The 27,757-nt window shown below is 39.4% G+C and overlaps 1 protein-coding gene across 1 annotated transcript in view; it reads right to left on the reverse strand.

The window, feature by feature from the left end:
- Window positions 1–625: 625 nt before the first annotated feature.
- Window positions 626–27,757, reverse strand: part of PCCA (propionyl CoA carboxylase, alpha polypeptide) — a gene marked incomplete at both ends in the record, with an annotated part of 68,878 nt that continues 41,746 nt past the window's right edge. The window contains 6 exons of the mRNA XM_010161037.1: window positions 626–701; window positions 1,542–1,610; window positions 6,632–6,706; window positions 8,232–8,375; window positions 19,085–19,235; window positions 26,668–26,762. Of these exons, the coding sequence (XP_010159339.1) occupies window positions 626–701; window positions 1,542–1,610; window positions 6,632–6,706; window positions 8,232–8,375; window positions 19,085–19,235; window positions 26,668–26,762 (610 nt within the window). The remainder of the gene's footprint in view (window positions 702–1,541; window positions 1,611–6,631; window positions 6,707–8,231; window positions 8,376–19,084; window positions 19,236–26,667; window positions 26,763–27,757) is intronic.

Here is a 27,757-nt window from a genome sequence, read left to right on the forward strand (position 1 = left end):
CACAAACCATGACTTCCCTCTCCAGAACTTAAAAGGAGCTAAAGTGGGCACGGCTGATTCACCTCTGCTGCTTGGAAAGGCTGGAAGAACAGCTACCTCCCCTAGACAGTCAGTCAGAAAGAGCTGAAAGACACTGTCATCATCAGCCTACATCTGTATGTGCCCAAACCTAAATAATTACCTTGAAAATAAGAAATACATATATATATATATACACACACCATCAAATACTGCACTGACATATTATTTGACTGTAATCAATGCATTAAACTGCTGTCAAAGAGCAATTAAATTAAATTTCTTACAGTGTAGTGGACTTTTTTTTTTCCCTCCACAACATAATAAATGAATTATATGCTACTGTTTTGTGAAAACTATTATGAGTTTAAGGAAACAAATTAAATATTTATCTCATAATATTCCAGCAAAAACAATGGAGGAAAAAAAATTAAGTCTCTTTAGATCTGATGTATCTTCTCAGCTTAATTAACACATGTTTTTCCTGTTTTAATTTGCACTTAAGAAGCAGGAACTTTACTCAATTTGCTAATTACTACATTTTCAAGCTGTTTTCTTGAAATAGATGACAGCCTATCACACTAGGACCCCAAATTTCTGTAGTTACCTCGAATTACGTAATTGTCTAAAGCCTCTTCCATTCTTCTTAGTGCTTCAGCTCTATTAGAGCCACAGGTAATCAGCTGGGAGGAAAGAAAAGTAGTATTTAAGTTACCTAGAAATTAGAGAATATTTTTCTCTAGATTCTGAACAGCATTTAAAATGAAGATGGTTTGTAGAACTTCCGCAGTCACAAAAACATTTCTTGCACTTTACTGTGTCTGTGCTTCTGAGGCTCTCTAAAACATCAAAAGAATACTAACTTCTGTTAACCCATTCAACAAAAGAAGGCCATTCACTTTTCCTTCATAAAATTTACAGCACCTAAACGAGCGCTCCCTTCTTCTTCAGGCGCACAGAAAGTTAGAGCAGAGGTTCAATACTTAGTTGACTCTTCTGACTTCTAATGCCCAACCAACTTCTAAGATTTTCATGTGAATTTTTTTGACAACTGAACTCTGACTATAATGTCGTATTTTAATCTTACCAGTATATTACTGATGAATAACAACTAATGTTAAGAGACACTATTAACTGTTTTTTCACTGCTTCTTTTTGGAAGCCAGAACTATTGCAATTTTGGTTCTGGCTAGGTTACATTAAAAAGAAAGATAGACTGACAGCACTTAAGTCCGAAAGTAATGGCTTCTGTTTAAATCAGAATCCTTTTAACAATCATAAACTGCAAGACAAATAATTACGGTGTCAAAAGATGAAGAAGTTTTTGTTTAGAAGAGACAATAAATTTCCTCTACTCCACATCTTCCTTTGCTTTTTTCATATTCCCTTGAGGCATGTTATGCCTAGCACCTTTAAAATACTGATTTACCAGTCCGATAATGTACTCTTCCCCATTTAAAAGATCTGTGTATAAAATTAGTGTTTCATACCTTTAGAATATTGAAAAATAATCATCAACTCACTTTTGAGATCATAGGATCATAATAAATGCTAATATCACTTCCTTGTTGTATGCCACTGTCAACACGTACCTTCAAAAAACAGAAGTAAAAATAATTATATATTGGGGGGAAAAAAATATTTCAACATGAGATTAAATCTACCCGGCAGAATAAACCATAACACCATAAAGATTATTGGGTACATTTTTCCCCCCTTGAAGAACTAGAATAATTATTTGAACAGCTAGGAGGGGGGAAGGAAGCTTTTTCTTCTACCAGGAAAAATACTGGCAAGATATTGTCTCCTTTAAAAGAAGGAGATTTTCACTATCAGCTACAGCTGATAGACAAAATTCTCCTTTGTTCTCCTAGAACACACAGTAAACACGTTAAATTTGATCTAACAATTTCGGTTGCATTACACACTCTGAACTCCAACTCTTGATGTATCCAATTCCATTTTAATCCCTGTAATAAAATACGGTTGTAATTATTCTTCTGACTGGCACCTGGCACGAAGGATGCCCTTATAATCACACCCTTTCTGCATCTACATGCAATCACGTCCCCCATGCTCTGCTACAGCCCTTCGGAGGGCTCCAGCAGGAACACAAGTAGGGAGCATTCAGCGGGAACTTGGGAGCTCTGCTTATCAGCTCCATAGGAATAGTGATCCTGTGGTTTTCATGTCTGTAACACTTTCCTTCTCTGCCTCACCCTCTCAACTGTAAAACATTTCTTTTCTGTTGCTGCTGTTCCCCTGAGGCTTTAATGTTTACACAGCTTTTTTCCATGGCTTTGCTTTGTAAGGACACAGCCCCAATTAAAGCTCTGATTCTGCAATATTCATGGAAAAAAATAACATAAGTTCAAAAATTTCTTTTGAAGAGGCTGATTGCTGTTAACCAGCCAACAAGTTAGTTAGTATATTGCTGATTCTTGTTTTCATCTCTCAGTTTGATTTCATCACTGTAGCAAGGAGGTTAGCCATATAAAACTTTTCAAATGAGCAATTTCAGGGAATAAATATTTATTAATTTTGCTGCTTCTGAGCACTGGAATCTGAAATATTTTTGAAAAACTAATCAAAATAACTCAACGGTGATAAACGCATTCTGGGGATCATAAGGATGGAGGGCTCTAATCAAAGCTGTTGAAGCAGCAGGGCTCTGATATACTGCACTGTAAAGGGGGTGGGAAAGAGGGTCCTGGAATCTCACTGAAATCTTCACCTGTGGGAAGGAACCTTTGTAATAAACAGCAGCTCATCTGTCTGCAGCAAGGCAGAAAAAGGTCAACGCAACGGCTGTTAGGCCTTTAATATTTTAATTTAGGCAATTATCAAGGGACCACATGTAGAACCTCTTGTCTACAGAATCCACATGAGGGCATGATGATGACTTTATTATCCAAATGACATAAAAAGATACCCTAGCAGGTGTGCTCACTTTTTTCACTTTTTTTCCACTGTTTGACCCCGTTTTTATGACGTTACGTTCTTACTTTTTAAAATAATTACTTATTCATATATTTGCATTTACATACTTATGAACTTATATATTATTTCTTACATATTTATGTTTATTTGCATATCATATTTATTCATATGTAAAGGCAATGGCACTCCTGTAGCATTTTGATCACATCTTATCCAAACGTGCTTTATCTATGCTTAACTAGGCCCCCCACTACTCATCAGGTACATTTAACACTGGCTACTGATGAGAAGTTAGTTCAGACACATTGCGATTAGAGAAAAAAAAACATGCAGCATATTTCGCAGCTCCTCTTCTCCCAAGTGCTAAACCATCCTTCCTTCCTCCCAGCATGTCTGCTTATAACGTCAGCGCATATGTTCTCACATTCAAATCCAAAAGAATTTACCTATTCAGTACCAGATAAATGCCTCGCCCACGTAGTAGCACCTGCAGTGCGATTCTCTACAAGTGTTCAGGGGTGCTTTACATAGCATACATGTGCATGTATATCATATTTTGACAGAAAAAAACACACGAAAGAAGCACAGTAAGAAGGTCAGTCAGACCTTAAAGTTAATATGTGCTCTGCCTGCTCCATGGATCTGTTCATACACAACATGCATGCATACCACTATGTAATTTACACTTTTTCCTAAGTACAATATCCTAAAAAAGGAAAAAGTTACAATGAGAATTTACAATTCTTTGAAAACTACTGCACAATTTCCTTCTTTAAAAAAAAAAAATTCTGAGTCCTCTGTAGGAGTTTAATTTTCATAAAATAAACTCAAGATGACTAAAAAAAATGACAGCAGAAAAGAAATACATTTACCATCTTCAATTCTCCCTGTGGTGCTTACATTTTCAGAGCCTGGTAACAGTAGGTGATTTTATAAACTATATGGTGTGACAGAACTTAATGAATATTGGATGAAAAAGAAACCCTAATTCAACTGATACTCGCTATAATGTGCTTAAGTTGATAAATAATAGCAATACTTATTAGACCTCCAGCATTTGCTTCTGCTTAACATATTTTCTTCCTTTCACTCAGTATTTAAAATACCAAGGAAAGGCTAGTGTTCAAGATCCTACCATACCCTACAGCTCGTTGGTACCACAGCCCCAAAGCTTTTACTGCTACTGCACTACCATTATGTGTTATTATACTAGGACAACAATAAACTGAAAGATAAAAAAAAAAGCTTAAGAGGAAAAAAAAACCACCCAAGCACAATCTACATCCCAGTCCTACAATGAACTATTAGTGCATCAAATTACACCTTCCAACACATACAGGTTCTAACATTCCCCAGTTCTTGCGATACAAAGAGGTTTTTTATTTCTGGTAACGGTCATTAACAGACCAGACCCTTTGCCACACTGGCAAAGAGCAACGCTGGAGCTCTTCAGATCGGACAGTACATCTTCCACATTGCGTAAGAGCGCTGCACGTGAAGGCTCACCATCGTAACACAGCTTTGTGCGGTGACCTATCTTAAACTTCGTTATCAAAGATGAAAAAAATTTGATGAAGAGTCAGTATGTTCCTATCTCTGGCTAAGAAAAACACCCTCACACATCCACGCACACCAGTGCCACCAGCTTGGGCAGCTGACACCCAGGCAGGCAATCAGAGCTAACAAACACAGAAGAAACGGGTTAAAAAAATGCATTTGGCAACACGCTACTCACAAGCGGAACTCGCTGTGACATGCTACAAGTCTCCACTAATATTTTTTAAGCCAACTAGTTGACAAGTCTAAAATCTGAAACACAGAAAACGCTGTGGCACAATGGGCCTGTAATGCTGAACCTTTTTTAGCCATACTAATTTTGTTCGTAGCGGCATGACATTCTCAGGAGAAAGATTCGTTTCACAGTGGCAGAAAATATGTATTAAGACACCAAACTGTGAGTGTCTACGTAAAAATAGCTGCTCTATTTTTAATGCAACAACAGAAGTAAACAGAAAGAGAACAGCCTAGACGCTCCGTATGAGCTCCTCAAACCCTTGCTCTGAAGCCTCCAGCGTAATTAAAATTTCTTTCTTCAGTACCACAACGGACCACGTGAAGCGATCAGGCATCTCCCACCCTTCATTTTCAATTCACCTCTCCCCCTAAGCACAACTCCCAGCCCACCCCGTCTACCTGACAAGTGACAGCCCAATCTGATTAAATGCTTGCAAGGGAGGGGACTCATGGGCCTCCATGACAGGCCAAAAGTGATCACCATGGAGATACATAATTACAGCTGTCAACGCGTCTACTGTCCTGCTGGCATCAATTTGATTGCTCCCAGCAATAATGATAGACAAAGCTTAGTGTGCACTCTCCTGCACCCAATCACTTTATCTATTCCGTGGTCCATTTAGCTGACATGCAACATTCACACAAGCAAATAACAGCAGTAAGCAGAACATTTAAGGCATTTTAATTGTTTTTTCTTTGTATGGATGGCTCACAAGCGCAAATGTTATTACATAAAACTCCTGCTGCAGCATTAATTGAAGAAAGATTTGGTGGGACAAAGACTGTAGGGGGTATAGTTTGTCCATTATCACTTGTACTTTCAACAGGTCTCACGTTTGGAAAATTGCAAATTGCAAAAACTTGCAAGGGCAAAATGTTTGACATCCTGTTAGCTATTACAACATGGTGAAAACTTCTAACAACCACTGGAGTATTCATTATAAATTCTTATTAAATACACTCGTTGTTTCATTAAAAAAAAAAGTTTAGATACATCCAACGATACCTTTTTCCCTCATCTCCTCTTTAAGATCACATAATGCCTTTTAGATCTTTACAATTTTTTTCTGCTTTCAGGCTTTGAACACAGCATGGAGCCTTAAAGACCAGGAAGGGTCAGGTCCCTTCGGAAAGTACATGGGCAAAAACAATTTAAGAAGCGAAACAAATCACATATCCAATAACGTCTCCACATTTAAGATTCCTCCTGTAATCTTTCACTATTTTCTGTGCAAGCAATCAGACTGAATAATCGTATTCACAGATGGTACAGCCTTGTCATTCCACTGACTGACACAGTGTCAGGAGTACGTGCACTTAGGACTTCGACTACCTCGATTTTACAGGGTGGTGGTGTCCTTGTTTCTTTGCACCTAGCAGAAAACACTGTTCGTTAAACAGCCGCTGCGTACAGTTAGACTGTATCCTGAAACGTGTAATAATCACTGTCACATATTTCCTCTTTCAAGTCTACAAAGCGAAACGGAAAGCACAGGTAGTATCCTTTCCCACCGGTGTCCCCAGCTCTCTGTGGTTAAACAGCTGACTCAACATTTCACTGTCCTTCCTAGTCACTAAAATATTTCTACATAAACTGTGTTTTAGTAACTTCCGCTTAAAATTATAGAATGTAACAAAGCATTTCAACCTGTAAAGGTTTCCTGTTATACACAATTTGAACATTTTAAACCCAGATTGGAACTGTACATTTTTAAACACTTTTTCAGGTAGCACAAGTAAGTATTACCATGTTCTGTCCCACTTCCCCCCACCAACAAGCTGGAAAAAAGGCCAGAATTACCATGCCACTGAGTACTTATAGTCTCTGTCTTTAAAACAGATGCTCAGCAACTGTGAAAAGCAGAACCGAGTTACTTACACTTGGCACGTGCAATGGTTCCTGATACTGCGAGAGTTTACCAATGGATGGCAGGCCGAAAGATTTGTAGGGGTCCTGAAAGAGAATTCAGTATGAGAAAGCATTAAGCTTTTACAGATACAGAGAAAATAATATTAAATAGCTTGAAGTCTAACAGAGACCAGTGCTGGAATAACTTTGTTTTCTTCCCCAGAATTACTTGTGTTAAAGCATATTTCTCCATCCACCTACCCCTGTGACTCCAAAAACAGAACTCTTCCATCGCAGTAAAAAAGCAGGAAAGAAGTGCTCTTGCACACAGCTACTGTACACCACCAAAACGTACCAAGGTGACATTTTCATTTGACACACTGTGCCTTGCAAGAAGGATGGGAAAAGTATTCAGAAGGGTGGAATTGAGAATAGAGTATAAGGAAAAAAACTTCAAAAATAAGAAGAGCAGTTAGAAATTCAATTATCTTCAAAAAAAAAAATCAAAGCAACTTATGCCTTTGGAAATCTACATAATGCAATACCAATACGAACTTAATAAGACAGCAAATAAATACGTGGCCTGTAGAATAACCAAGCTCATTGCAAAGTGGTTGGATCCATTATTTATTTATAAATGTGAAGGAATCTAAATTGACCAAAAAAAAAAAGGAGCTCAAGCATCACTTACTCCAGGGTAGACCCTACTCATACCCAGAATAGCTTCCATGCCAACCACAGGGCAAATATTTATTCTTTATCAAAATATTTTATCTAATTTGTAATCAGTAAAGCAAGTTGAATATCATGTGCACATCATGAAGAGAAAGAAAAGAACATCATCAATTAAGATGCTCTGGGTCACAAATGCAGTAATAGTTAAGCAAGAGAAAAAAGATCTCAAGGTGCTAAATTATTTTTGAAAAGCACAGTTACATAAAATGTTCTTAAAACAAAATGAAGAGAAGCATCATTCTTTCATTAATAAATCTTGATTTTCATGTACCAAAAATGACAGCAAAAAGACATTTTCTTGAAATGTCCTAAACATGCTTGAAAGTGGGGGTTTATATTGTAGTAAGCTTTTTTTACAGTGAGCTAGAGTCATATCGTAGTTATGACTCCAGTAATAAAGTTACTGCCTTGGAATGCACTTTAAAGTTTATCTTATAAACTGTAGTTGCAGAAGATATATCACTTGCTTTTTCAACAACCTATTAAAATGTTGTAGCACAACAACAAAAAAAATCTGTAAGCCATTGAGTTTCAACTGGTTTTCAGTACGCCAGAAATCTGGAAACACTAATTAACTGAGGCAATTAACTCCAACAACACTGCCCCTTTAAATGTGAACTGAACATAGAGCAAATCTCCTTAGAAATATTATCTATCTTTTACTATTTTACATTTTGATTTTCAGAAAAAAAGGTCTGTCAAAATACATACTGTACTTTGAATCAAAACATAAATTCTACAATTCTACAAAAGCTCATTAACCATTTGCATTACATACTCTAAATCATGACTTTCATATGATTCTCTTTGACTTCACCTTGGCATCTATCCACACCTGGGTATTATTACTCCACAATTCAACCACCTCCCCTCCTCCCCTTTACCACTCATTTACCTCAGCATAAACTCGACATTCAACCGCCCAGCCGTTGATGGGAATATCAGCCTGTTTGTGCCTGAGAGGGTAACCCTTAGCAACACGGATCATTTCTTGGACTAAGTCCAGGCCGGTAATGCATTCTGTGACGGGATGTTCAACCTGCAAGGTCAAGAACTGTCAGTCAGTAGGTAACAAAAACAACAACAACAAAAAAAATCCCTCTCCGTAAACAAACACAGATAAACAAGAAATTAGACCAGCCAAAGAACAGACAAAGAATATGTTCCCATCTTGGTATTTTTCCCCCAAAAAATTCTACTTGATAAACTCCAGCAACAACCTTTTTTGCATGGAAACCCCCAAAAATGTAAAATAATCAGTAGATTACAGTAACTAGGAGCAGCATACAAAAGGAAAACTATAGAGAACACGTAAGAGGGTTCGGGATTTTGAGTTGGTTTGGGTTTTTTTTCCCCCCATTTATTTTACAGATTCAAATGCACCTGGTGACGATGAGTTCATTTTTCTTTGTTCAGAAGCTTTTCCCATTCGATTTTGTTTGGGGGGAAAAAAAACCCTGCCCTGTAGCTGTAAATATATTTTAACTGAAAATCTCAACGTAGCTGATAATCAACCCGTTCTGCTACACTTAACATGGCACGTACAGGAGCCACTTATAATTTTCCATAGAACTAGCCTACCCTAAACCTCACCCATTCGCCTGCTTTCACTAACCTGTCCTGACAAGCAACCAGATTAGCGTAATCTTGCATCAGTGCAGTGTAGCAGAAACGAGCAGATGGATCCTTCAATTTTTTTCCTCCCTCCCTCCCCCCCACCTTCAGACTTACGTGTTTAGTGCTTAGCATGCACAATAGCTGGGCTGGACCAGCAAGAGTCACTCCGCACTCCCAGCAAATTGCTGCTAACGGCTTTGGATGATGCTGCCATGGGAATACCCGTCGTTCACACTAACCCCAGCGTGTGCGTACAAGCACGCACACATGTGCAAGCGTATGCGCGTGCACGCTTTCGTCCTTGAAACGGGGGTATAAATGGGCACGTTTACTAACTTTAAAAAAAAAACCTTTAACTAGACACAACACGATAAAAAAGCATCTTTTACCCAGATGAAGTAAAGGATAGGCAAGCTGAAAACACGTTCTTCACACAAAGCCAGCTGTAAAACTTCCCATATAGAAGTTAGGACAGAACTGCCATTTTCATGACAAAAGGTTTGTGTTCCAAGGGCCAAAACACCTTCAGAAAACACACATCGCAACGGTTTCTCGATCATGAGATGTCATACTACGTACACTCCGTGACATGGGAAAAGGTCAGTGACCAAACCACTTGCCTGTCTTCCTTCAACCACACTAGTATTAAGGAAAATATTTAGTCATTACAATCATCTTGTGGCTTATCAGAACAAGAAGATGCTTTGGTCTTTAAGAAAAAAAGCTTTGTAAAAATAAACAGATGGCATCCATAATTAGCCCTGTGTGTGCTGTGAGTTTGTTTAGAGTTTCAACAACATTTTAAGACGTTTTGACATAATTTTAATGACAAATCATCACTGAAACAAGCACCTATTCTTTGAAGGATAAAAGTGACATTGAAATGGGAATCTGATTATACAGTTTCAGGATGTACCTTTGGGATTCAATCTTGATTCTACCTAACACATGATAGTCTCCAGCATGTCAAGCTTAATAACAGTATTTGGAGAATCTATGAAACATCTCAGTGTCTACCCTGCAGTGTTAAATTGAAGCAATTCAATTTCTATTAAGACTTGAAATTTCTATTAAAACCCCCTAAGTTTTAATAGAAAGTTACTTATCACACATTCATATTTGGACAACAGAACTTACTCTCTTATTTTGGAATTTAAGTTTTAGGAAAAGAACCTTTGAGTTTAGAACACATTTGGAATTCTAGCGTTCCAAATAATTGAAATACAATTTTTTTTTTGTTTTGCCAAGACATTTGCATTATTTAGTTATACTGTCATTTTTCTTGGATTGCAATTGGCATTCCAGATTCAATAGTTTCATTGTTGTTTTCCGCTTTATTGTTGATGATCAAAATAGGATGGAATGTTTCTGGAAAGAAAAATATTTTTGTTGTTTGGTTCTTACGACTCACAAACATTTATTTAATCCATTCTTCAATACAGATCTTTGACTTGGTCAATATTTTCTTCTGTTTCTTCAAAATACTCCCTTTGTGTCCGCACACAAAACAGCATTCAGAAAATATGATGAGGAAAATTTTTTGCGGGTTTTTTTGGGGGTGGAGAGGAGTTGTTCTGCTTTTCTTTTAGGACTGTGCCTCAGTACTGTTTAGGGATAGTGTAAACAACACCAATCATATCACTAACTTTGGGGTACCAAATATATTTAAAATGCATGTTAGCATATAGTAAGATGAACAGATCACCAAAATAAGGCAGAAAATAACTGTAACCCTTTAAATCCCAGCTGTCTCATTTGTTAACTTTCACCTTTCGCTGAGGTGCACAGCTCAAACTGCATTTGTTTTTAGCATCTGCAGTTTTCTTTTGGCAAGGGGAGGGCAGGAGGGGCTCAGTATTTTTAGCATTATACAGAACATGCTTCAGCATAGAGTACAAAAGGACATTAACAAAGCAGCAATGCCATATCCTGGTTCAACAAGCACCCTGCAATGAGGTTCTGGAGGTGCAAGAATCCACCCACAGACATACACATGCAGGATCTGAAATTAAAGCTCTAATCTTTCACAAAGCAAGGAAGGATGGGGGAGTAGAAGTGAAGAAATTAGACCCCTCTTCTCCCTCCCCTCCCAGAAAAAGTAAACACAGGCATCATCATTCCCTACTTATGAAAGCTCTAGAATAACTGTCACAGCTATCTGACTAAGGTAACTGCTGTATCTATTTTTAAATCACTACTAAAAGCCAGGCTTTAAACATTTTCCTCTCTCACTTTTTAGCCTTCTACCTCAGGTGTCACTCTTCTTTCACTAGTCTGTTGTATTTTCTTCTACTAATTCTATGCTATACCTCTTCTCTATAAACAGCTTTAGCGTCCATAAAATGGCAAGTAAAGTCAAAGACTAAAGTTTTAAAGAAATTAATGCAAAGATGCTCACAAACGGAGCTGAATCACACTCAATTGATCAACTTCTCCAGCTCTGGGCCATACTCCGATTCTGTAGTCGGCTGATCCAAGATGTTGCCAGCAAAGCCCCAGTCGATAAGGTAAGAGCCAGTGGTGGTATGGTTATAGGATAGTGGGTAAATTCACACATTATCTCTGTCCTTAACACAAAGGGCAAAACCAGACATGCCTGCAGGAAGCAATCTACAGATCATAACTGTATCAAGGCAGCTGTACCTTATTCTCAACAGGACAATCAAAAAAATTGATCAGTGATAATAGTTGGCTGCCAAGAGTATCACCTTGACTACCAGTTCCTTTACTTATACAAAATCTGGTCATACACAATTTATAAGAAATTATCGTCTCTTCCAACCCAAAACATTTTACAATTCTTACAATTCTATGACTGTTTCAATGCACTTATGTATAATACATACCTCCTTTAGCATCTTACTCCCCCCACTTTATGTGACACACATACCTCTTTTTCCAAACAATGCCACTAATGTTCATAGAATCACAGAATGGTTTGGGGTGGAAGGGACCTTAAATAGCATCCAGTTCCAACCCCCCTGCCATGGGCATGGACACCTTCCACTAGGCCAGGGTGCTCAAAGCCTCATCCAGCCTGGCCTTGAACACTTCCAGGAAGGGGGCATCCACAGCTTCGCTGGGCAACCTGTGCCAGTGCCTCACCACCCCCTCCATGAAGAACTTCTTCCTGATATCCAATCTAAACCTCCCCGCTTTCAATTTAAACCCGTTCCCCCTTGCCCTGTCACTACAGGCCCTTGTAAAAAGTCCCCCCCAGCTTCCTTGTAGGCCACTTCAGGTACTGGAAAGCTGCTATATGTTCCTGCTTTAGAGTCCACAAAACCATAGCTGTTACAGCCAGCAACCTCCACACAGGGATAAAGGAAAAGTGCGTCTCTCCATACTAGCTCTGCTCTTTTTCAGACACCTCACAGCAATCAGAATCCCTGTGAGCATTACAAGTGGGTTTGCTTCCCGAACTTCTTTCAGCTTATACAGCAATCAACACTGGTGGCAAAACCTGTAAGAAAATAACTAAGTCCCAGTTTATCAATGGTGAAGGAGGTACAAAAGACCTAGGGGAACCCGTCAACATCGCAGTCAGCTCACATCTGTCCCTAGAACAGCACGGAGAGGCTGCTAACTCTCGCTCTGTTCTGTGAGTTGACAACAGTCTCAAAGCTTTGCCATACCAGGGTTCATCCACAGCTACAAAGCCAGTCAAGCAACTTCTGTGAACTGTCGGACCTAAGAGTTAAATTAGCAATGACTGCTCCCCCCATAGTCAGGGAAATAATTTCAGGACACCTTTCCCTCAAGACCATCCAGGTGCTCGGCTCTAATAGCAAACACTTCTGGCTACTCTCACAGATCGCTCTCGCCCCTGCGTGCATAAGGCATCAAGTTACTCACACACCAGTTGGAGCATCCAAGCAGTGGCCAAGAAAACCTAAATTTCAGTAGACTTAAATCTACAGCCTAAGTCACCCCTACTACTGTAAGTCCCCAGTTGGTGTCATATACTCCTTTACATTCAGATAAACAATCTCAAAACTAACTTTCAACGTACACCTCAGTTTCCAAGAAACACGATTCACCTGGAATCCCACGGGCTTTTCTATGGCAACCAAATCCAGTATCAATTGACCCAAACCCACCAACTTACAGATGCTCCTCAGCCCCCTTTATTTCAGTAAACCTGGTTTCTATTTCGGAGAACTGAACAGCAACAGGGGCGCACACATGTTCTGCTCTTCAGGCACGCCGGCTTCCTGACTGCTATGAGCAGGAGCACTCTGGGGTCACATCTTCTTTCCGCAACATAGTTCACAACAGCCCACGTATATGGGGCTTGGGGGCACACAGTAAAGGAACAGCTTTTCAGAACGGCTGCTGAAGAACAGACAATCTTTGGATTAATGTACAGAATGAATGGAAAGCACAGAGGAACAGGTAACAGGCAACCTCCTATGGTCCTTTTCTATAGGCACAGTATATAATGAGTTTCTGCTTATTTTCTAATTTATTAGTATGTGATCGAAGAACAGAGTGCAAGCAAAACTACAAACATTTCCATAAACGAAGATGCTCGGGTAGACCTACTGTTTCCTAAGCAAGATGTTGCAGAAATAAACACTAATACTCAGACATCTGTTTCTAATTTTTTAATAACACCATATAACAACTTTGAGAAATATTTGATCTACTTCCTCATGAGAAGTTATCTAATCATGATTGAATCTGTTTTGTCATATTTTTTTTTTCTTTGCAGGGATTTGTTTCTTCATGGTACTGGACAGACGTGGGTAGGAAACCACTTAAATGGCCTAAAAATACTGAATTTCTTTTCTGTGTTTTAAACAAAGAGCACACACTTTATATCAAGTTATTTAGCTCACAGTTTCAACATAACTTTCTCAATTAACATCCTGCACTTCAGAAACCAAAATCTTGTAAGGCAGTAATTCAACACAATTTCCCTTCCACTACATACTCCACATAAGAAAATAAAGAAACTTGCACTTTCATTCCTAAAGATACAACTCCGGCTGTCCCTACATTTAGCAGCACTATTAAAGCCCCTTCAGAGTACTTCGTCCAAGGTGGTTCTGGTCACACTGCAGCCATTCTTGCTTTTTTCTTTACATCAAATTCATCAAAGGAAAGAAACTAATGTACCCTTTGAAGAAAGACCTTTTGTTTCTCCTCTACTTATTAAAAATGGAGGGAAGCCGCCTTTTTCTCTACTTCTTTAAATAGTATTTGATGATGGGTCTGCCGTAACGTTGTCTCTAAGATATCACTCCGTGCCCTGGCAGCACTGTTAATGGCATCTTTCAGATTCAATGACTTATACAAACAATGTCGTTCTCTTCTGTCAACAACAATTAGCAATGCTTTTCTGTAGTTCTTTTGGGAAGCCTGAAAAGCAGACAACCAGTAGCTACATAATGGAAGTTGCATTAGGAGGCAAGAATGTGGCAAAAATCTGGTTAACTGTTGTCGGCTGACCCTCTTGTGTGAAGAAGTGTTGTTTGGCAGCAAAATCACCTTTTCTTTCGGTTCTAAATGTGGCCATGAACAGCTGGTATAAACTGTGTGCAGAATGGATTCTGGTGGGCTTAGGGGATTGGTAATGGGATAAGAGACCTTTCACCTTTAGGTCAGTAGTTCAAATTCAGCCCAGGTTAGGAGCAATTGAAAGTCTTTACCATCTGACACTGTTCGTTAGCCTATTTAAAATGACTGAAGCAAAGTGTCACAGTAAAACAAGATTCCGGCATTAAGAAATATGAAGAGCCTCAGCAAACAGCAGAAACAGTCGCTTGAGACTTCACTTTGAAATCCCGCCATTCAGACTTTGTGGAAATCTACCCCTCTACCTCCTGACAGCCCCTTTTCCCTGCTCCCACACTTCTGCCCACCTATCATCCTCCAGGCCGTTCCACGCACCAAGGCAACAAAACCACCTCCTGCCGTCCCGCGGGGCTGCTACAGATGCCAAAGTCGCCCCCTCCCCTTGCCGATTTAGCCAGGATCCAGACTCGGCTCGTCACTCTGCTCTTTAGATTTTGCTGCTACTGTTGATGTAGCACAGCTGCAGCGTTTTCCAGCACTCCCCTCCTTCGCCGAGCAAACACATAGCAGGTGCTTGCCTAATGATGTGCAGCAGAATACAGGTACCACTAAGGGGACTGTAAGAACCCAGGAATTCATAAGCAGGAGAGCTCCAGACAACGGGTTTTCTACACTTCTAGACATTTCCCAACCATGCTTTTTGTAACTTTCAGGAGTGGACAAAACAGATGGAAAAGGGAGGTCGAAAGACACATGTAAGAATTCTTCCTCTGTCTTTCACACCAGGCACGGCCCATCTTGCACAAAGACAAAGCTCTGGAATATAACATTTTCCAGGGGGCAGTAAAATCTGATGAGAACGCTGAAAGCGATGAAGAAAAATCTTAGCACTGGGTAATGTTTCATGGGTGTGTGGCAGCTTATATACATTCGCCTTACGCCTTAGAATCAAGTTACTTCAAAAGAGGATGAAACCATTTACATAAAATACTCACTACAATTAACTGTAAAACAAAAACATGCAGATATGCCATTTACTTTCAATAAATCTCTTGTAGACATATCAACAGACTATCCTACAAAATTAACTTTTATGCCTTAAAAAGTTGTGACAAAAAAAAAATCCACCCGTCACGTGAGGAGAAAACATACTGCTACTCAAAATACCGAATTTGTAACTGAACCATGCTGAACACAGTCCATACAAATGATCTCTTCAATCAGGTTCCTCTAAGCAGATTTGGCCACGTTTAAGGAGGAAGGCAGTGCTTACTTGTTATTTAAATATCACAATGCACGAGGGAGGCAGAAGGTCAGGAGCAGACACCCAAGACAGAGTCGTACAAACTGTGTTCAGGGTAAATACTCGCTTCACACTGTGCATTGCACTTTCCTCAGCTGTCCTCAAGCCAACGAGGGATGCTCATTTCAAGGTAAAACAGTTATTCTACGTGATATTTTCCCTCTGCTGTCACCAACTGATTCACATGTAAGAAGCTTGACCACATTGCACACAACTATTAACAGATATTCTTTACTTACAGCCTGTAGATTTTGCTCAAACAGAGCCCAAGAGGAACATTTCTAGCCTTCCCGTGAAAAGCAGAAGAGACTTTCCCGGAGAAAGCCAGCGTTTCCGATGGTAGCGTGATGCGGAGATTTTGGCACAATTCAGAAGTTTAAAAGGCTATCCAAGGAGGCAGAAACTTTTTATTTATTTCAAAGCTCTTGTTTGGCTCAAGAATCCTAACAGTGGTAGCTACCAAAAACCACTCCAGAAGCGCCCTAAATGACAAGGTAGAGAAGTTCTCTTGTAACTGTTAGGGCAGACACTTCTATGTTTTCTTGTGAAAAGCAAGAATAACTACTTTTGCTATGCAATTCTCCAATCTCATGTCTCGTGCTTATCGACTACCCTCTGAGAGATGGCAGAGCAGCAGATACAACAAAAAGTACATTGCCAACAGCAAAGAATAAATCATTCTAGCTGAATTCACTTGGAGGGAGTGAAACATCTGTAACAGATTTGTGTAGTGTACAAGAGAGACAATGGAGCTGATTCACCAACTTCTTTCACTTTCAAACCTCATTTTATTGCAGCAACACTTCACACAAAATATAAACTTCCTGTAAGGTGCCACTTACACTTTTTTTGCAGAACTATATAGCAGGAAATATATATTCCCAAAGAGTTCCCCCAAAAGACAGTCAAATAATAATACAAGTCTCAATGACTGCAAAATTATTTTTAAAAAACACTGGAAGATATCTGACAGATACACTGAAGGGCAGGAGGGAAGAAACCAGCAGGCAGTGCAAAGTGTTGGACACCATTTAGTCAGCTTTACGGAAGTACATTCTGAAGCCTGTACCTAAGGAAAGAAGGCTAGTGATCTGATCACAGAGATCGCAAAAATGTTAAAACAGACAGAGGAAATTGCATAATTACCAGACACGTTCTGAGGATGCTGACAGGCAGCTGTGTCTGTAATGCACACTGACAAAGACCCTAGGAACATTATTTATGGATCAGATGTCCATCATTCAGTAAAGTTCTTCCAACTGTGGAGTGTTAAGCAAGAACAGGGCAAGTGAGCCTGTTAGCCACTGTTCACAGTCAGAGGTGGCAAAAGGAAAAGGCTGAAGGAATACAGGGACATCTGGAGACTCTCCTAGTTCTGAAGTTAAATTTGGACAAGCTTCATTAGAGTTCCTATGTTTGGATCTTAATAGAAGGGAGCAAGAACAAGATGCTAGGTTGCATAACCGTTAGCTGAAGAGAAAGTAAAGCCTGAAACCTGCGAGAAGTGACAGATTGATCGGGTAAGCCCAGGGAAGAATCAGAGAAAATTACCACTCTCCAGCCTCAAGGTGAAATGCTAATTAGAGACAATACAGAGCCAGGATAGAGGAATTAGAGAATATCTACACAAGCACTGTAATTTACGATTAGTAAATTTCTTTAAGAGTTGGAAAGCATGAGTCTGCTATTACAGGGGATTGTCAAACTGCTTGGGCTGTATTTCAAATGGAGCCTTTAAAGCCCACAAAGATGTTCCAACTGTGAAAGCTTTCTTTCTTACTCCATATGTGGAGACCTCTGCAAGTAAGGAAGTTGGAGGTTTGGGCCTTCAAACGCTTACCACTATGCACTGCAGGGGGAAGACACCACAACAGAGCAAAGGTAACATCTTAAAACAAATTGCAAAAAGAATCAATTCCAAGCGTACTCCATCACCAATTCCATTTAGGAATTGACAGACAATAACATGCTGCAGCAAGGAAATGGTTTTGAACTGCTGGTGGGTTATGCTGAAAAACATAAATTAAGTTTCTTCTATGCAAACAAGAACATGAAAAGTCACTAAGAAGTGTTCTCTCAAAAACGACAAGATTGGGAAAAATGTAAAAAATATGACCAAAGAGACAAACTCTTTATAATATTTTAATGAACTATACATTGCCACTAACCATCACCCTCTCTGACTGAATCCAAGGTAGACCGGATTGTGCCTAGCAAACTCCTAGCAAAAGCATGTGAGGTGTAACTGTTGTGACTAATTCCAAAAACACTGCTGCCCTGCAGGGCAAGGCAAATTTTATAGGCAGTCCTCCCTGGCACAGGGAAAGATGGCATCATCCTTGTTTCCCCTTCAGACCCCAAATCCTCTTTCTCTTCTTTACCTAAAGCATAATTTGATGCAGATGTTATAACAAAGCCATGCAAAGGTGTCAGAATTACAAGGATCTCTTTATGCTCCATCACTGCCGACACGTACAGGCAGCAGCCAGGACACAACCCTAATGAAAAATCACACTGTTGCTTGATTCTACATCTCAGTCTTTCTGGCATTACTGAACAAAGAGAGGATAGGAGGGTGAAGATGATGGAATTTACTTTCTTACAGACTGAACCTTCTTCCTGTCTTTGAGAATGACTTCAAGTGACGTGTCTGTTTTCTTAGATTATGACCAGAAACTGATTATAACAGTGAAATATGAGGTAGAGGGAGGTTTCCATAAAACACTCTTTGTCCATTCATTTGCAGCATACATTATAACACCTACTACTGACCACGAGATGTTACAAAACCCCTACACGTCAGCATGCTTTCTACGCAGCTGCATTCCAGTCGCAATCCCAATCGTAGGCAGATTGCTGGTGGTTTTATTGCTGATACACATATAGTTTTAATCGCCCTCCTAGAGAAACTCAGCGAGCGGTCATCAAAGTAGAAAAAAAAAAAAATGAAAAAGAAACTTCAGGGACCGGTGGGGAAAAGCATCAGAGCACAGTGGCTAGCCACTTACTGTGAACTCACAGTGGCACTTAACAGTGACCTCTTGCAAGGTCTTTAGGTCAAGTGTAACAAAGAGCAAAAGCTCTGAAGGCTTACTTGAGTGCTGTGCAAGGGCTCGCTGCTGCAACGTCTTGGATATGGAGGCTTATTTAAGGGAATAGATACTTTTAAGTTCTGCGGGGAGTGCTCACATGCATCACATTAGTTACGTGTAAGTCCTTGCAGGAGCATACCCCTCCCTAAGTATGGAAGGTTATGTTCTGTTTTTTTAAATAACACTTTTCTGAATCTGTAGAGCTGTTTTTCTTACCTGAAGTCTAGTATTCATTTCCAAGAAGTAGAAATTCTTACTCGAGTCCACAAGGAATTCTACTGTTCCAGCAGAGGAATATTTTACTGCTTTGGCAAGAGCTACTGCTTGTTCTCCCATCGCTCTTCGAGTTTCAGGGTCTAGAAAAGTGCTACAATACAGAAACAATGCCTTTCTTTAGTTAAAAAAGTAATGATTAAACCATTTAATCTTCTGCTTTAACTACTACTAAGAGGACAGCATCATCATTTAAGTTATGAAAACACACCAAGACTGTCAAATGTATGCCTTTACATTTACATTGCTCCAAAATAGATACACTGCATAATTTGTAGCATCAGGATATCTGCAGTCAGGATAAATACAAGTGTTATCTAAAATACAAACCAGCAGAACAACTTTTTAGAACACACAGATACATACAAATGCAAATTAAACGAAACTAAAGGCATTCAGTCTATTATATTTTAGAAGGCATCTCTATTTGCAAAAAAAGTGTAACTAAAGAAATCCATCTGATGGAAATATGAATGCCAAAATATAAGATAGGAGTATAAGGGGACTTTGTTTTCTGACTCTGAATTAAAACAGCGTGGCCATTTCATTTATGTTCTATGCAATAAAGAAGTTTTGGAAATTAATATATATTTGGGTTATATTTTGGATATATTTGGGCTTTTGATGCAATTGCAATGAGGAAAATGTGAACATTCATCATATTTAACTAAAACACCATCAACAATATAATGACCCAAAACCTCCATATCCTGTATTTCCTCTCAGCTTTACTTGTAAGCTGAAGACTAATTTCCCATGTTTGTTAATTGCAATTCATTCCTTTCCACAAATCCCAGACACACTCAAGAGCAGCTGAACTACCATCTTGGGAGCCACTGTGAACACTGCCCAAACGCCAAGCTTTCTCATTCTAGGAGAGCACCATGCCACTTAAACTGGCCCAGCGAATCGAAACACTCAGGAAGGTACATATTCTGCTTGTTACTCCCCCCTGTACTGCAAATTCAGGTTGAGACTGACCCATGCAGATTGTTAGTTTAGAGCTAGAGAAATTTCTGTGATTCTCCATCAAAGCTACGAAACTGGTCGGCCCTCACCCTGATACACTGGCCTTCACTGAAAGACAACATGTTCATCTTGTATGAGCTTATTAATATGCTTATTGTATATCTGTGGTGACTTACGTTAAGCACATAACTCAGCTATCGTTTTAAAAGTACTTTTTAAAGGGAATAGGAAGTCATTTTTACACCTTACCTCTAAGTTACTGTTTAAAATGAAAATACCAAACATTAAGTATTTCTTGAGGTGTCCTCAAGAATGAGTCCCAATTCTGCAAAGGAAGAATCAGGAGCCTCCACGCATCTGAACTGGCCCCAAAGTCAGTGAAGTTCCATTTGGGGCCCAGGACTGCACTCAGAAAGAAGCCACTGCTGAGTCAGGACTCACCTTTCAGTACTTACTATGCAGTTTTTCAGTGAGACCTGAATTCACAGAAGAGCTGGCGGCTTCTGCCACAACAAACCATTTTTGACATAACACAAAAAGCGAGGATATATTTAGTCAAATTGGAACACAATGGAGTCCTTTACTTAGCATCTCTGTCCTTCCAGTGCCCACACAGGCAGATACTGATGGACAGTAGGGAAGGCATTTTCAGAATTTAGGAAAAAATATCTTTCTTGGCAAGCAACAGGACAAACAGGAAGTCAAGTCTAATGCCAAGAAAGCTATCAGATCCTACACCAGATCAAAAGACGAAGCAGAAAATGCGCAAAACTGTCATACCTATCAAAAATAGGCACTGGTAACGTAAACCAGTTTCATATTTCTTATTTTGACTCAGTAAGAGGATAATAAATTACACAAAATCAGCAATCTGTAATTCAATTTGGGCTTTCTGCAGGGCTTTGATCATGAAAGGTGAATGAATGGCTTATGAAGTACTGAACGTTTTCCACATCAGCTTCATAGTCTATTTCGAGAATAACCATTATTACTTCTCATATGCACGAAAGACAGTTACTCCCCTTTATTACACTGGTGTCTTCCCTGTGTTTGTTAAATGTAGGTCTGACATTTCTCTGTTCACCTCCTGCTGTAGCCAAAGAATGGAACAGAGGTGTCACACTGCTCAACTTGATCTCTGCCACGTGGTTAAGCTTTATGCTCTAAAATGACTGGATCATCCCCGCAATCAGCTAGGTTAATTAACCAAAGTTTTCCTATTCCCCTCTGCTGCTTTACCTTTTGTATATGTTGTTTCTCCCTTCTTTAACAATGCACATTTTACAACTGACATAACTCTTCTCCAACCTAATTAAGCATCACTTGAAAACACAGCATTTTAAACCTACCTTCAGATCTTTCTCACACATGTACCTGTTATTCTTTCGACCAAACAGGTCTTATAGCAGCATGAAGGCTGCGAAGTAAAAAAGATTCACAAGATAAAAGCACCAAAAGAAAAAAAAAAATAAGATCAGACCTGACATTTCACTCATAAAACCTTCCTCAAGCTATTGTGAAGTTGATCAAAGACAATTGGTTTGTTCCATTGTTTCTCCATCTAGAGAGATGACCACATGGGCAAGATGTTACCTCTTCACTTCTAGTTCATCAGATCATGTTTCCCAGAACATCTGCATCACCTTCACTCACAGATAACGCCCAGATTTTGAAAAGTACAGTTACACTGTCAGTGGAAATTTACCACCCCACTTAGCCCCCTCCCCCCAGACACACCAAAAAAAAAACCCTCACCAACAATATTTACCATTCCTCTGAAGATACCACTACGCTGGGAGAGAATAGTACCTTCATTTTCTAAATGTCAAGGCCAGCTTACCTGCTCTTAGGAAATAGTTTGTCATTCTGTTTGTTTAAAAAAATTACTTACCTACAAAAAATTGAGATGACCTATCGTGTACTACCACACCACGGGCATAACTATGCTAAAGTATTTAAGAACACAGTTTTGCCCTCACATCTAAACTGTGCCCACCATAAATCACATACACAGCCACAAACAGAAGAAGAGGCTCACTGTATCTCTTAACCCCAAATACTTCAAGGATTTCTAGACAGAGTGATAGGAAACGTAGAGTCTGATGTACATACATGCAGCACAACTCTAAGGAGAGCCTGTAGAGAGTCTAGTTCAATAACATACCTCTCAGCTAAGTCCTTGCCTATATACATTCATCCAAATTGTCAGTGGCTTCAAGTAGCACCTTGGCAGTTAATCTGGAATATGATCCTGAAGTACTTGGCATCATACTGAGATATTTCAGAGAGAGCTTAGTGCTTGAAGAAAGTGAAAGAAGTTGCTGTCTGCGCACCTTCTAAGGAAAGAAAGGTTCCCGAGAGAAGCTAACAGTGGAGCATGCAAGAAAGGTCACCAAAATAACTGTTTAACTGTTTCACGTGCATTCTAACGCAATCACTTACCGGGGTAAACCTCCCTTTTCAAGCTCCTGCCTCTTAGATCTTTCTGTCACAGGCAGAAATATAAAGAAACATTTTTGTCCTTTGAACTGAAACTAAAAGAACACCTTTCAATTTAAAAAGACACCGCAAAACTAACATCTAGGCTAGATAAGGCAATCTCAACTCTGAATGTATGCAGCTAGGAAGAAAGAAAAAAACATAATAAACAGATTATTTTCTGCCCAAGATGAAACTCAGCAAATTGTGGAAAACTGTTGAGATACTGTCCTAAGAATCAACTTATTCTGAAAGTCTTGGATGCCAAGGTTTAGCCCAAAGGACATGGAATCACTGGAGAAAAGTAGAGACAACGAAGGAGAATAAGCAGGCAGCTAGCAAGTTCTACAGACTTGCTCACTGTAGACACTAACACAGATCTTGCACCCTAGTACAGGATACAGCGGCAGGGCATGTTCCATCATTACTTGTCCACGAAAGGCCTGAATATGTGGAGAGAAGGTTTAACACATAGTGTCCTGAAGCTCAGCTTTTTGAAATATGATACTTAGAAACCACACCTCCAATCCTGTGTTCAGTTTTGGGCTCCTCACTGCAAGAAAGACACTGAGGTGCTGGAGCGTGTCCAGAGAAGGGCAACGGAGCTGGGGAAGGATTGGGAGCACAAGCCCTGTGAGTTGCAGCTGAGGGACTTGAGGGTGTTTATCCTGGAGAAGAGGAGGCTGAGGGGTGACCCTACTGCTCTCTACAACTACCTGAAAGGAGGTTGCAGAGAGCTAGGGGTTGGTCTCTTCTCCCAAGCAAAAAGCGGCAGGACAAGAGGAAATGGCCTCAAGTTGTGCCGGGGGAGGTTTAGATGGGGTATTATGAAAAACTTCTTCATCAGAAGGGTTGTCAGGTATTGGAAGGGGCTGCCGAGGGAGGTGGTTGAGTCGCCATCCCTGGAGGTATTTCAGAGACATGAGGGCAAGGTGCTTAGGGACACGGTTTAGTGGTGGACTTGGCAGTGTTCGGTTTACAGTTGGACTCCATGATCTCAAGGTCTTTTCCAACTTAAGTGATTCTATGCTTCTAAATGGTCCACAGAGGATCAAAGGCTAATCTCTTTTACTCCTACAGCAGAGGATTGTGCTGGATGATCATGGTGAGCGGAAGGACCTTTGTATGGCACTTCTCCATAATGACATTCCAAAATCTTAACTTTGGGCATGAAATAGTACAGATAGCCAAGCGCCTCTGAACAGCTGGACATTCCTTCCCCTGAGCGGTGAGGCAAAAGTTGAAGTGCCTTAAAAAGCTTCAAACAGGTTCTGAAATGGTTAGATAGGACACCTGTTCTCACCAAAGTGAAGGATAGGACTCCATTGAGCTCCAGTTACTGAACAGGAAGTCAGTGAGGACCCTTGTATATTTACTTTCCATTCATCCATTTACTTTAGATTGATCCTGAAGGATCAATTGATTTTCTGATAAGCTTATGGGCCTTGTTCTTCCACATGGGGAAGAATCCCCTATTAATCATGCTATAAAACAAGAAAATACAACCACATCCTGGCATTTTTTCTTGCCAAACTACACTGTCTCACAGCAACTGTCCCTGAAGATGGATAGAGAAGAGATAGAGAAGAGTTTGGGCAGAGGAGGAACAAAACCTGAACTAAAGAACAAACAACTATTAAATGTTTCTCATCTGTTTAAATTTCAGCCTCTATGGTGAAATGAGAAGCCAACATCATCTTCCAAAAAGGCATGAAGCTAGAAGCAAAGAAAACTACTCTAAACCTCTGGAAGTTGTGCAGAGTACCAATTGTGCCCAGCACTACCTAAAAAACTGTCAATGACCAGATGTGTGTTATTGTCTGTGTTTCCCAGAACAAAGAGAGTAGGACAACTGAATACATTGAAAGGGTGTAAGCAATGTTTGTTGGTCTCCTATTTGAAACTGGGGGATTGACCATTGAACATTAGGGCCCCCTTTAATACTGTAACCTCATCAGGGTGTGAACTAAAGAGCTTTCTCTCCTCAAAGGAGAGATTTTTTAACAAGAGACTGAACTTGCCTATGAAAATTGGACACTCAAACACAAAATAATCCCATAAGGCTAAGTGCAACAGCTGCAGACTTAAGAAAATCATAGAGATTATTCTCAAATCCAAAAAGCCTTCAACAATCAGTCTCTTAAACTAGATACTTAAGAAAACATCATCATAGGAAAAAAGTAAATCAAGAGAGGCTTTAGAAGAGGCCAAACTCAAAAGCCCTAAACTGTACAAAAGACAAATAGGGATGCTATGGGCTAAAATGCTTATCTCCTGGGCTTCATGGAAAGAAAAAAATAAATAAATAAAGCTTCAACCTACCTCAGAGCTCTTAGTGGTAGCTACCATTTAAAACAGGAGGGGGGAAAAAAAAAAAAACCCACAAGGACTACTGAGGAGTCCACATTTCCTCCACCCAGCCATACAAGAAAAGGTGTTTGCAGGAGTTGTTAATCAATAAGACTAACTGAAACAGCATTCACAGGAAGGGATAAACTTCAGGTTTTTGGGTCCCTACCATGTCTCACAGAAGTTACTGCCCTGCTTATCCGCAACAGTCTTGTAACCCTTCGTAAATAAAGCGAAGTGGCTGTAAGGCAGATAAGCCTTCCAAAGCTGTCAGTAAAAGTCTGGCAGAGTCTACGACATTCAACGACAAGAAGGAAGAAGAGTTTTAACACCAAAATTTGGAAGCTATTGACTTGCTCACGCTCTTCTTTAGCATTACAGGAAGGGATGAGAAAACGTACTGGCGACTCCAACAGAGAAGCCGATGAAAGTTAAAAGGCTGGTATTTCTGATGAAAGAAAACACTCCGATCACAGTTGGCTGGTGCAAGAAAGACGTTATCACTCCCTAAAACTGACCATAGGCATGGAGAATGAGCAGGTGGTAGTGGAGGCAAAGCCTTACCTGTACTCCTGAGACAAAAGACTTTCCTCTCTTAAGCGCTTAGGTATACGTATCTGTACATGTACATTATATCCGGACCCAAACCGTCACGTCCCAAACATAAATATAGTAAGATCTTTAGGCATAAGGCTTCTGAGAAATCCACAAGCACTACAGGAAGCAGTAACAGCTATTAAAACATTTATTAGTGGCTTTGTATTCCTAGAGTTAAATCTTTGTTTTTTAATTTAAAACATAGGTCGTAAACAGTGCCAGTCTCACAACTATGATCCAACACTAATTTATCTGCTGCATATAAACAAATGTAATTTAAATTATATGCTTTTCCTCACATCCAAAATTGTTGCATCACAGAGTTCTGTGCTATAAAATAATGGCAAAACCATCCCAGCTGGTGAACACATTACACTGGGAATTCCCATGAGTAGTGATCTATCTCTGTTTGGTTTTCTGAAATCAGAATTTCCTTCTGCCCTTTATTCTACGCATGTCCTCTGACAAATAGCATGCAACAGAAAACACAGCGAGACTATACCTTGCACAGCAGCAATGTATTTCAGCTGCATTTGAAATCAGCAGGATTAAGATCATTTAGTACATTTGAGTTACTGGACACCTACGTCTATAGTTCACTACCATGAATGCTACTAAAAGTGGCACAGAGTAGTTAGTACGTCATGTTCCATTTCAAACAGAAATAAACAGTATGATCTGGCCCTCTCACAAATTACTACAACATAGTCAAATACCTGTATTTGTGGCAAAGTGAACACTCGTTCCATATTTTATTTTCCTCTTAAATCCAAAATTCGCACGGCAAAGAAAAGGAAAAATACCTCAGATACATTAAGAAAGCCATCTCTTATACCACATATGCTTGATCAGTAAGATACATTTCCATTTTACACAAGAGCATGAAAAAATTAACACCACAACACCTGCTTTCTTACAGAAAATGCATCATGAAGCAACATCAAAATAACCTCAAAAACAGCATCAAAATTGCATTACAGCCAAATGACTGTAACGTCAATTTTTTTTTTTATCTTCTTTGTGGTTTTTAATAGAACAAAATTTGCTTGCATTTATACAATAAATAAAACCAGCAGCTTTGCACAAGTGCTTTCAGTAACTATGAAGCTGCAACCAGAGCCTAGTATACATACCTTGGTGCTTCCTCCACAACTTTCTGGTTTCTCCTTTGAATGGAGCACTCTCTCTCATTCAACCACAAGGCATTACCGTGTTTATCTGCCAAAACCTGAAACAATAACACACCCCTATTAAGAAACAGACGTATGCATACGGCCTTTTGACATTATTCTACTGTGTAGCATTGAGTTAGTTTAATTTTAAAAGAATTTCTTTCCAATCTAGAAATAAAGGTTCAGAAAAAATGCTAGTGTAGAAAATTAATTGTATACTAATTGAATGTTCTTTCAAATTCTGAACAGGATTATTTTAAAGCCTCTACATAAAGTTTATATACGGTGAAAAACCACTCACTCCAAAATTTGTGAGAAGCTCCCAGAAGTTCAGAAATCAGAAAGCAAAAGACTGAGATAAGATTAAAACTACATTTTCAAGCATTTAAAATTGTATTGCATAATGAAATTACTCAGAAGCACATTGTTAAGCAATATCTTGTGTCAACGAAGGAGAGAAAAATCTCAAAGGATGCCAAATTTTGCTCCTGAATCACACACACAAGTTTTCACAGAAACAATGGCTTACGGACTTTTCTCAGTAGGCAAACCACAGCACCCTGTCTTTAATGAAGAAGAAAAAGTCTTCAGAAACTTCATGATCTTTTATTAAGAAGAATAAAGTTTGCTACTTAGTCTATACTTTCAGTAGAAATTAAAGCAGTATTTCCAAGGAATTTCTCAAAAATCAGGCATCAACTACAGTTCTTGGTTGAAGCTTCACTTCACGGAAGAGTTAAACATACAGTCCAGCATCTAGATCTAGTTACCTGAACTACATGTTTGAAAAAACACAAGGTTGGCAGAACAGAACTCTCAATTGATTCTGGAACTTCAAACTGGAAGGAAAAGTAAGAAAAGGAACGTTTTATGAAATCAACTGCACAGTGCAGCCATTTACAATAGCAGGACACTGGATTTGAGGATTTCAGTAGACTTCTTGCAATTTTATGATGTTATACTCTACACTTATTCTTGGAACAATTTCTTTCATTGCAGACCACACCTGCTCCCTTTCTTCCTTATGAAATTTTCTCTCTAATCCATTCCT

This window comes from Eurypyga helias, unplaced genomic scaffold (genome assembly GCF_000690775.1).
Source record: "Eurypyga helias isolate BGI_N326 unplaced genomic scaffold, ASM69077v1 scaffold3081, whole genome shotgun sequence".
Taxonomy (NCBI): domain Eukaryota; kingdom Metazoa; phylum Chordata; class Aves; order Eurypygiformes; family Eurypygidae; genus Eurypyga; species Eurypyga helias.